The following is a 12,171-nucleotide window of genomic DNA, read 5'->3' as shown; positions in this document are numbered from 1 at the left end:
CAGGGAGGGAGAGCAGGTATTCTTCCCAGCCCTGGCATGTCTTTGCAATGCTAACTTGCTTTGTTTCTTTGCTATTTGAAATCATGCTGTTACTTCTCCAAGAAACAATCAAACATGGTCTTCCTAACTATAGACAGCACCCAAAAAAATCTGTGTCTTTTGTCAGTAGCTCCTTCATGGTCTAGTATTAAATAATACTTTTACTAGATACAGGTCAGTATATTTATAATTGTACAAGTCCAGGAGAATGCTGATATTTAAGGAAACTTAAAAAAAAATTAACCCCAAATTAAAACTGCGTTTTACTTATTTCTATTTAAAATACTTTAGAACTTGGATAAGTTTGATTTTTCTTTTTGAAAAAAATTTTTGTTGTTGCTTACCCACCCTCTCACCACAACCACCATCAAAGTCTTTAGTAGAAACCAGTATCATCTCTTTACCACGGAGGGCATCCAGAAGTACAGAATTAAAGCCTTAACATTTGATTCATGGAAGTATAAAATCAGTGACAATAAGTGGTACATATTTCCTGATTTAACAGTAGATTAAGAAGGCAGGAGAAATTAGCCCTTTCTTGGGTAAGGTAAAGAGAATTTTCTAGTTTTAGTTATAGCAACTTTGTGGGGTATTTTAATGTATTTAAAGGTTGGTTAATATTAGGCCTAACATTAGGCTTGATTCTTGTCCTTCTTAAAAACACTCTTCCTACTTTTTGTATACCTAAAAAGAAAACACATCTCAGTCCTCCTGTTTTTGGAGTTAAGTAATATATTGTTTACAACTCTCCAGCATGCCAATAAGTGTTGGCGAGTGCATAGGACAGACTTTCCAATTCAGACTATGGTTTATTTCATGGCAGTAAGAAATAGGAATGCAAACTGGAATCTGGAAGCATGTAGCATACATTATGGTTTTTTATCCTGGCTTTATTTTCCTCAAAATTCTTTTTTTAATATGTATATAAAAGTCATAATTTTTTAATAATAAGTTGTTTAATCTTTATCTTGATTTGACCATAGTTCATCAGATATTGTTTAAAAGAGAAGCCTGGCAATATAAACTGACCAATTTGCATGAAAGTAATGATAATAGCATTTATTAAGAGTCTTATAATTAGAAAACTTATTAATCTTTATGAAAAATATCATTCATCAAATGGTTGGCGTGTCTTTTATAATCATTTTATTAAAGAGTTGCTTTGAGTGAATGTTTAAATAGAATTATTTGTTTCCATTCTCTTCTGAGCTATTTTATTAAATAAAGATTAATTTACTTGCTAAAAATAATTTGAAATTGTTTATTTTTAAAGTTATAGCTATTTTGTATTTATTTTAAATTTCTATCCATATTTCACACATTCCAAAATGTGATAATCTTTATTGTACTTCTGCCCTCTAATTAGAAGGTATTTGTAAACATATACCCTGTTTCAATGCTGGGTATATATGTATACCCATAAACATTGGAACACTGGATTCTAACAGTGTATACATGACTGTCTAAGATCATCTTAAGAACTTAATATGGCATTATATGTCTAAATTTAATATACTAGAAGAATTAAAACAATAAAGTAATATAATTTTTAATCAAATGTGTTACCTCTTTTAAATACCTACTTTGTAATACCTTGTTTTATTAGGTACAACCTATACAGTTGCTAATATAAATATGTACATCAAATATGGGCTTAAGTTTTCAGGTAAGCATAGCTGCTATTAACTATAGAATAACTAAATAGTCTTTAGGCATGTTGACTATATTCTTTAAGGGAACTGATTTTGGGGAAAAGTACATATACATGCATGTATATCATACACACACACACACACACACACACATACACACACACCCCGGAATATATGCTAAGAGACTAGATTTTATTTATTCCCACCACAAAAAAGAAATGATAATTTTGTGACATGATAGAAGTGTTAACTAATGCTATGGTGGTAATCATATTGCAATATATAAATGTATCAAATCAACACATTGTACATCTTCAACTTACACAAGGTTACATATCAATTATGTCTCAATTTTTAAAAAGGGAATATAGTCAATATCCCTAAAGACTACTTAGTTATATTATAGTTATATGGTATGCAGTATAGTTTATGTATACATACATACATATATATATAAAGAGTTCTCTTTTTTAATATAGTAATATTTTTATGAAGTCCTTTAAATTGATAGCCTACACATCTAAATGCATCTCATACAGTTATTCATAGTATTTGCATATTTAACAGAACAAAACACTAAGTTGGTGGACTTGAAGCTGAAGAAACTCCTAGACACTCAGCCACAGGTGGCAAATTCACCTTCCAGCGCTGCTCACAAAGCTATAACTGAAAGTTCAGAGCAAGACATTAAGGTAAATCTTACTTGTTTAAAATATTTGACTTAGTATCTGTGTATTCTAATTTCCACTGGCACTTCATAATCCTAAAGTCAGTTTCTTACCAAATTCTTCACATTAAGATTAAGATATACAAATTTTTATTAAATAGCCAATAAATTAAATACCAGTATGGTAATCAGTATTCAGATACTGTTTTTCAGATAAACTACTACTTTAAGTTGATATGTCAGTAAAAGTAAAAACTATTCTTGACTTCTGTATGCATTTGTATTTTGCTAACGAGAATATTGCTAAGAGAATTCTAGCATATTCTATCATCTTCAGCCTTTGACCTGTTAAGATAAATTAATTCCTGAAGATGGTATGTGATTGAATATAAATTTTTAAGATACTTGCATGTGCTTTGTGCCAATATAAATCTTACCTTGTGTAAGATTTTAGCCAAAATGCAACATTATAAGATGATGATGATAATGACGATGATTTGTAGTATTTATATTATCCCCACTCAAGCCATCCCCCCTTTTCCTTGCACTGTATCATTAATATTTCTCTAGCTTTAGGGCATTTCTAGTCTTGTATAACTTTTTCACCCACCTGCGGACTATGGGGACTGCCCTGCTGACTGAAAGGATTTCCTTCCCCTGACACAGAGATGCTTTGAAGTCCCAAAACAATGACTTTCATTGCTTTTCCCTTATACTGTTGGTTTCTATAAATTGGTGATGAAAGTGTGTGGCAGCACCAGAGGACTTTTGGTCACTGTCTTTGAACAAAAGGAAGCCTGGATCAGGTCTGATTTTTTGCGTTCAATTTAGCTTTCTGCACTGGATTTAATGCAGAATGAAGCTGGACTAAGAATAATACAATGGATTGAAAAGGCTAACTGAATTAGTGGGTTTAGAGGAATACATTTGTAAAGTGGCAGAAGTCCCTAGTCATAAAAAGGTTTCTTAAGATGGGATTTGCTGGCTAATCGCACTGATATTTTAGCATGTTGCCAGCCCTCAAAAAATTTAGCCGTGTTTGTTTATTTTGGTAAAGACTTGAGTTTTAGACTATTGGGCAGTTATTATGGTAACAGTAGAATACACACTTTTCTTAAACAAACAAACAAATAAATAAAAGCCCTAATTGTTTCTATCCTAGCTACATAGCTAGCATATTAATAGCATGATACTAATAATAAATATATAACTTAAAAAAATAAGACAGAGGTATTTTCGTTCTCAAGGTTTAATTATCTAAATAGATGCAGTTGTTTTTGCTTTCCAAAAAGCTCTTAAATGTAGTTATTTTCAAACTTATTCCAACAAAATGTGTGCTTTAAACAGCTTGTCTTTGTATGGATCTTTTTAGTTCAGATTTTTTAAATGGTGCTTATAAAGAACATATAGAGTCCATCTGTTCTCTTGAAGCTTTCAGCATTGATTTAGGGTTTTATTTTTTTAATAAAATGCAGTTTACACGTTTATAAATGAGGCATTCTGTGTTTGTGGAAAAGGATAAACTGTTACCTTCCCTTGAGGATTCTGTATCCCAGGCCTCCTTGAGGCTAGAGAATAGGCCATTGGAGGACTCCCTCATTACTGATTGTCTCAATGCAGAGGAAGGGCAAAGTCTTGGTAGCTTTTGATAACCAGTTTCAGCATTCAGCAGGCTTAGCTATTAGTCATGCATCTTAGCCTTTCCCTATTTACTTTCAAAACACTTAATAAAAATAATAAAGATTAGGTATAAAATGAAATATTTGTTTGGTACACAGCACCACGGTATCTGCGGCTTCCACACACTGCAGTGGTTCAGTCTTCTGGGATATTTCTTGTTGATAGAACCATTTGAATTTGTTACCAGTATTAACATAGGAAGCTCTGGAAAAGATAATTGTAGTTTCCTTAGCTGTAAAGGGCTTACTTACAAATCTGGCTTTGGAAAGTTATAGCTGATGAAATGCAGTTCAGTGGGGTAGTGTTATAATCCTACCTTTTAGCCTTCATCCAGCATTAGTGGTTTATCTCAATGGGCATAAAATTAGAAACTAGTTCTTCTTGTCATACAAGTCTGTGGGACTGTACAAACAGATGGGGCAGAATAGTGGGGCTGGGGTGGTGGGGCGGTGGTAGACAGAGGCAATGTGGCTTTTAAATGATACATATCAGAAGAAGACATGGGAGTTCGCAGTATCTAATGAATCACAGTTATCAAGAATGATCCTCCATTTAAACCATGTCTCCCAAAGGTTTCAGTTACAGGCAACAGACCTTGCCGTTGAGCTATTTAGAACATCTCTTTATAGTCCTTTTTTCTTTCAAAACGTTTCTAAGTTGGCATTATCTTAAATCAGTAAAACTTGTTTTACTAATGTGTAATTTCACATTTATAAGATCAGGACTCTCTTACCACATTTGTTTCACTTTTAGAATGGCACAGAAGATCTCCGGACTGAGCGATTACAAAAAGCAACAGAACGATTTAGAAATCCTGTTGTGTTTAGCAAGGATTCTACAGTAAGAAAAACTCAACTTCAGTCTTTCAGTCAATATGTTGAGAATAGACCAGGTAGGAACACTTTTTTACATGTTTTCCCATCTTATGATTTAACAATATTTATATATATATATATATATATATATATATATATATATATATATATATAGAAGCTGATAATGTAAATCCACATTTCAATACACAAATATCAAGCTTTATAATAATTTTACATGTCTTTCCCTTTTTTTAAGAGATGAAAAGGCAGAGATCAATACAGGAAGATACAAAGAAAGGAAATGAGGAGAAGGCAGCAATAACTGAAACTCAGAGGAAGCCATCAGAAGATGAAGTGCTTAATGTATATTAATTTTTTGTGTGGTTTCATGATTGCTGATAATTCCAAACTGTATGTGGAAATAGTGCCTTTATTTGTTAAAATGAGATGTTAGGTTTTTTAAGATGTCAATCTCCAGTGCATTCAAAGCAGAGTGAGAGGGGTGCACTGTTGAATTAGTCTGCAGTGTGGTGATAATTGTCAGATAAAAAAAAATGAATTTTTCAGAGTTCCACAGCCCCAGCTTCCTTGAGACATTTCCATCAGGGCACTTCCCATAAAGAGATTCCAGTATTGATCTACTGGGAGGATTTTAATTATTACAATAGCAGATACCGCAGAGCTGCAGTTAGAGGGAAAAGTCACATGAGACCTGCTAGAATTTCTCAGCCAACCCATTTTGTTGGCTTGGGTTAATGGGTGTTCAACCTTTCCATTATCCAGATCAGCCGTGAATTACTAGCTGAATGATGTTTGCATTAATATAATATATATGGTAATTTCTTCACTTAATTAACGGGGAGGTTCAGCTCAGTAGGGGTATGGGCTGATCATGTGTAAAATTGATTTGTGAGGGAAATATTTGATAGACCGCAGGGAGAAAGCTGCTTTTGATGGACAGCTGCGGGACAGAAGCAGGAAGAACAAGTTTTAACTTGAATTTTTGTCTGGAAGCATTGCTCTCTTTAATGGTGCTACTTTTTTTTATTATTATTATCTCCAGTTTGTGTAAATATTTTCTTTGTTTTTACTCTTAAAATTGTCTGTTATGGATTTTAGAATCCTTGCAAATGTAGTCAGAGTTACAAACTACATTTTAGAGCTGTAAAAACTTCTCATTTTTAAGTTCTCGTTTTAAAGTTGTTTTACTAAAACCTGGCACGTCTTAATACATAGAAGAGCTAAGTGGTATATCCTGATGAAATATTTGGTATAATTTATAAGATACAGAATATTTGAGTATACTATATACTCACACTAAAGAAATCTGAGTATAAACTTTGTTACTATTTTTAACTGAACCAATCAGTACAAGCAATGAAGTTTACGTGTTGCTTATCACTTCTGTTTTCTTATATCTTTGTTACTTTTACTATGTTTGTTTTGTCCCTCTGGATGGAAATGAGAATAGTCCTTTTTGAAAATGCTCTGCTGTCTGACAGGTAGATGCAAAAAGCATTCACCAGATTCCAGATTTTAAACCTACCATTAGCATTTATTCTGTTGTTATAGTGTTTTTATTTCATAGTGAGATGGAAGAATATCCTCTTTGTATGAATCTTTTAAAAATACAGTAACTTATTTTATCAGTCTATCCTGAGACATTATCAGTTTCATGATTTTTTAAAATATTTCAGCTTAAGTTTGTCAACTACCATAGTCAGTTTAACAATAAGCTGGTTTAAATTGAGTTCATGTGTGAGTACAGTTTACTGGTTCCAAAGATAAATAAGTTATACATATGGTTAGACAGGTTTGTTCATTATGAGAATTCCAAAATATCCTCGTAAATAACGTAATTCTTGATTTTGTTTCTTGTTTAAGGAGTAACGAAAGATAATTCCTCATGGCTTCTTAGAGATTAATATGCTTCTAGGTAGGGAAGGGATTTGACACAAGAACGTTGTTCACATTTATTTCTCTGAATACATATTGTAAGTGCTGATATTAGTAGTGGTAGTGGTGAGAGTAATCACTTAAGCAGTTCTTTAGTATTTCTCAGCTACTTAGGAAACTAACCCCTAGAAATGCCACAAGACAAACAAGCATTCCAAAGGAAGCTATAATTAATCAGTTTGGTACTATACCATGAATAACCCTGCCCCCTAACGATTTCAATTTGTAATAGGAAAATAAAAAGTAAGCCTATATTGGTACTTTATAATAGAACTGCTACTTCAAATAAAACTTCTAAGGATAATTTTTTTTAACATGCTTGGTTGTAAAAAGTAAAATTTCAGTTGAAATCCAAATTTGGTTAAATGGAAGATTAACCAAATCAGTGTACTGGTGGCATTAGATCCAGCGTAGCAAGGTTTGAAACCACCTGTCAAGTTAGAATTCGCAGCTACAATAATTAGTAATACATCAACAGAATGACATGTTAAAGTACAGAAGCCAGCTGGAGGGGAAACTGGAGATATTAGAAACTTCTCTTTTATCATTTTTTAAAAATACTTTAAATAGTATAGTTACTATGAAAAGAAGAAATGTATCTTTTTAATTTTATATTTTTGTAAGAACAAATCTGATTTTTTTCAGGATAGATTCTTTATGAAGCAATTCCTTAGTTAAATTCCATTTTTATATATTACACTTTTGAATTAAAGATGTCATTGGTGTTTGTTTTGACAGTCACCAAGGGAAAATTATCTTCTATCCTTGTCCATGCTTAATCACTCTGACTCAACTCTAAGGAGAATTTTTTTCTTACTTAGTGTTAACTTTTTAAATCTGGCAAATCTGGGTGTTAAATTATAAATATAATACTAAACAGCCAAGATTTTCTCTATTTACAAAAGTTTTGCAATATATGTAATACATATGAAAATTTTTTGAATCACAGGGCGTTGCTTTTAGTTACTAAGAGTGATACTAAGGGCGTATTTGGTTCTCTAGGTAAGTGCTTTACTAAGTGTTTGTAGAAAGGAAAAATGCAACTTACAAGTGATTTTTTTTTCTTTCCTGTTTGTTCTCGTTAACAGAAAGGGTTCAAAGACACCAGTCAGTATGTTGTAGGAGAATTGGCAGCACTAGAGAATGAGCAAAAGCAAATTGACACCCGTGCCGCGCTGGTGGAGAAGCGCCTTCGCTATCTCATGGACACAGGTACGGTGCCCAATTACACTGTAAACAGTTTTGGCAAATTGAGCGTTCACAAACTCTTATAGAGTTTTGGAAGTGTGAATCTTTGAAGCCTGAATGTTCAGCAGAACTGCCTTGAAAATAAAAAGGCTGCGATTTGCAGCCACCTCTCTGGGCCCTGGTGATAAGAGTGCCTTCATGGGAAGTGATAACTCGCCCTGATACCGTGTGAGCCAGCACTATTGAACAGTGTGCTCATCCATGCAGGGTTGGAATACACATCTGTGCCTCATTGATATGCCACTGCTTAAAAAAAAAGTAAGATCTTCACTGTTCTACTGATTCATTGGGAAAAAAAAAAGATTTGGCCAGCTAAAGCCATGTACTGCATGAAACAGAGCACTATGCATAGGGGACATCTCCACGGACTAGATCACTGAAATTTGAGAATACTATCTGGTTACTGATGCTCCACAAGTTTTTTTCAAGAGAACTGGTTTTTAAAAGTCTGTAATACTTTGTGTCACAGTTGCATTTGAAAGGATTAAGGTATATAGGAAGGTTTGTAAAAATGGTTTAGAGCAGCAAGTTAGCTCCTAACCAGAGGGTAGATTGGCATTTAATGCTGACTGCCAATAGTGATTGAATAGATCTAAGTGTACAGTAAGCTATTGGAAAAAAAAAAAAAAAAAACTGTATGTGTGTATATTTTAAAGAAATATATTTCTTTAAAATATATGTCTATACATATATGTTTCTTTAAAATCCTGCTCCTACAAAAGGGGTAAAAATGGGAAATAAATTCAAATCATTCATGCCAAATTAAAAGTACACTATATTAAGTAAAAAAATGTCAAAATGTAAGTGGAAAATCTGTTCCTTTAATCTAATTAATTGCTTTAATTTTATGGCAGTGTTAAAGTAGATTAGTAAAGTAGATTAGTAAATTAGTAGTAGATTAGGATTGGAAAGCTTTCTTGAACTTTTTCTTCTCTATTTGCCAAAGATGTATTTATAATTAAAGAACTCCTCCAGAAATAAGCATTTATATGGGACATTTGAAAATTGCCTACCTTAGTGAAATCAGAACATACTAGAATGTGAAGAGACCTTTGGCTTTATCTGGCCGGATTGGTTTCAAGCTGTGTTCTGTGGAGACTTTAGGGCTTCTTCACAGACACCTTGGGGCTGGTAGGACAATAAGGGAGCAAGCAGATAGACGTCTGGGTTTCTTACCTTACTTCAAACAGAGTAGCTCTGAGTTTATTTATATGAAATAGCGGCCTTCTTGGATGAGCTCATTTAAAGAAAATGTTCTACTGGTTAAAATTTAAAACGAAACAAAAAAAGGTTTTTTTTTATTTTTTGAAAACTATTACCTAAACTTCTCGTTATACAGAGGAGACAGAGGCACAGGAAAAGCTCAGTGCCACACAGATCAGTAAGTGGCTGACCTTCAGCTAGCATGCAAGTCACCAGAACCCTATTATACCATACCCTATGATACCTGCTATGCCAGATTACCTAGAACATGTTTATCATTGCCCTAACAAGTTACATGTATGCTCATTCATATACATAGACTTTTGTGTGGATATGCCATAAACCAACACATGGCTTCACACTTGCATTTTTCCTTTGGTCTCTGAAGGGTTTTGAAAATATTATGTTAACTATATTAAAAATGTAAATACTAGGTAGTGAAATTTCTGTAATACATTTTTAAATTATTTCCTTTATATATTTTAAGGAGACTTTTTTTTTTTTAAATTCTTTCAAGTAGAGCACCTTTCCTCTCTGTGTTGGATAAATTAGATGTTACTATAAAAGAGCCTTGTGTCACAAGAGAAAAAGCTAGAAATTCTGTTTCCTTTCCTTCTTTCACACTTGGGGCCTGATTTATTGAGGGTTCTAACCAAAATAGACTCAAGTTCTCCTCCCCATACTACATATTACCAGTGAAGCTTTATAGTGGCCCCAACTAGAGATCATTTATCATCTGAAAGACAGTCACGGACTACAGATTGATTCTAGAATCTCTTCAGGGCTTTATATTCCATACTACACAGGACAGAATCTAGTCTAGACTGGATCTGCTAGACTTGGTTCCCCAACTTGATAAATGCCGAGTATCCCCCTGGATCGTATTGAACCTCCTCCAGCTCAAATAATGGTCTCCCAAGATTTGCCTAAAGCCTGGGTAACAACTGAAGTGAAAGATAAGGTGTTAGGAAGGAAAAGCATATATTTATTCATCCTTTTCCTTTTTGGGGTTCCCATACTTCCAACTTTTCATTTATTATAGAAGCTAGTACCTTTTCTCTGGTATCTTAGAGTTTTTGTGTACTTTCTGAATCTCAGCCTTACAATTAAGCAGAGCAGATAGTATCATATTCTTTACATGATAAAACTGAGCCTCAGATTGGGAAAATGGCTCATATAAGATGGCCTAATTACTAACGGCTGAGTTAGGGCTTGTACCCAAGTTTTTAGGTTTTCTATCTCTTGAGACAGTTCTCTTTTCCCACTACGTCTTTTTTTATAGCAAAAGCATACTTTATCAGCTATTTCAATTTTTATATACTTGTAGGTACTGACTATATGCAATTTTTAATTGTATTGATTTGAAATTCATGTATAAAAGTAACCGTTTTAAAATGTAGAATTCAGTAGCATTTACTACATTCACAGTATTGTACAATCACCACCACTATTTCCAGAGTTTTTCATCACCCTAAACAGAAACTCTGTACTCATTAATTCCTCATTTTCTCCTCTCATGGTCCCCTAGGACTCGCTAATCTACTTTCTGTCTCTCTGAAATTGTTTTATTCTAGATATTTCATATAAGTGAAATCAAACAATAGTTATCCTTTTGTATCTGGCTTCTTTCACTTATTATAATATTCTCAAGGTTCAACCATATTGTAATGTACCACTACTTTATTCCTTGTTGTGGTTAAGTAATATTTCATTGTATGTGTATGCCACATTTTGTGGAGTCATTCATCCATTGATGGACACTTGGGTTGTTTACACCTTCTGGCTACTATGAACATGGTCTAAAAGCATCTCTTTGAATCCCTGTTTTCAGCTTTGGGGGTTATATACCTAGAATTGGAATTACTGGGTCATATGGTAATTCTCTATTTTGTATTAAGGAATTGTACTCAATTTTAAATGGGTGTGAAGTTTATTTAGAAGTTGATTTGTGGAACTGAAGAATACATTTTCCAAAAGAAGCACTGTTATAAGCATCCACAGGCCAGACAAACCCACAAAAATCTATTAATTTAAAATGTAACTAAAATAATACTAATAGTTACATTAGACCTGAGTCCTAGGTTCCCAGGGTTTGAGCAGCTCTAGATTTTAAGCACCAATCCCTTTAACACTGAAGCTCTTGCATCTTGAGAGAGGATAGTAGGGACTGGATGGTGGCCTAGACTTCTGGGCATTTCTCCTGGCATGTTGGGAGAAGACTCTAGCAAGAAAGTAGCAAAGGATTGTAAGAGAGAGCCTCAGTGGGTCCTGCAGCAAGTGGATCCCTGGGGAGGTACCAGGGATGAGAATGGCAATGACAGGGGAAGGGCTGGAAAGATCCCAACATTCATTTAGGGGAGAGGCATCTGTGTCAGAGTCAGCTCAGCTGTGGAGATTTATATGACTGGTCCCTTCTGAAACTGAGTAATCCTAAATCAGTGGTAGTTTGAATATTAAATAACAATACTGTGTGTGAGAGAGAGGGCACGTGAGTATCTTCTGCCATCCTGTCTTAGGATCTATAATATCCTCATGCAAATACTAGAGAACTTTTTTCCATCAGTTCTGAATGTTTTGTGGGTTTTGTTTTTGTTTTTCTTTTGTAATTGTTGCAGAGGAGGAATTTTTAAATTTCTAGCACCTGAAGTTTGTAACAATTACTTCTTTGGGGACACTAAAGCTTATTAGTTAGAAACATGCATGTGTTCCAGGCTGACGTTTTGTATGTAAGTATACGGCTAATGAATCTGTACCAGCAATGTTGTTACCCTTGCAAAAATGGAGTTTATAATGGAAATGTTGATGGGCCCTTTTACTAAAGTGCTGCAAATAGTGTTACTATAATGAATGGTGTTTCTTTTCCATTCCTGATCTGTTTTCATTTGATGGTTATCAAACTTTCTTACTGTAG

The 12,171-nt window shown here is 33.8% G+C and overlaps 1 protein-coding gene across 6 annotated transcripts in view; it reads left to right on the top strand.

Annotated features, from left to right (window-relative positions):
- The window catches only part of EHBP1 (EH domain binding protein 1), a 564,927-nt gene that overhangs the window by 511,716 nt on the left and 41,040 nt on the right, over positions 1–12,171 (top strand). For all 6 annotated transcript variants that reach the window (XM_019942549.3, XM_073791336.1, XM_033838462.2 and 3 more), the window contains 4 exons: positions 2,259–2,383; positions 4,792–4,930; positions 5,110–5,216; positions 7,898–8,021. In XM_019942549.3, coding sequence (XP_019798108.1) covers positions 2,259–2,383; positions 4,792–4,930; positions 5,110–5,216; positions 7,898–8,021 — 495 coding nt within the window. The remainder of the gene's footprint in view (positions 1–2,258; positions 2,384–4,791; positions 4,931–5,109; positions 5,217–7,897; positions 8,022–12,171) is intronic.

The sequence above is a fragment of the Tursiops truncatus genome, chromosome 14 (genome assembly GCF_011762595.2).
Source record: "Tursiops truncatus isolate mTurTru1 chromosome 14, mTurTru1.mat.Y, whole genome shotgun sequence".
Lineage (NCBI taxonomy): Eukaryota > Metazoa > Chordata > Mammalia > Artiodactyla > Delphinidae > Tursiops > Tursiops truncatus.
The sequence above is the reverse complement of the archived record's forward strand: the minus strand, read 5'-3'. Positions and strand labels throughout refer to the sequence as shown.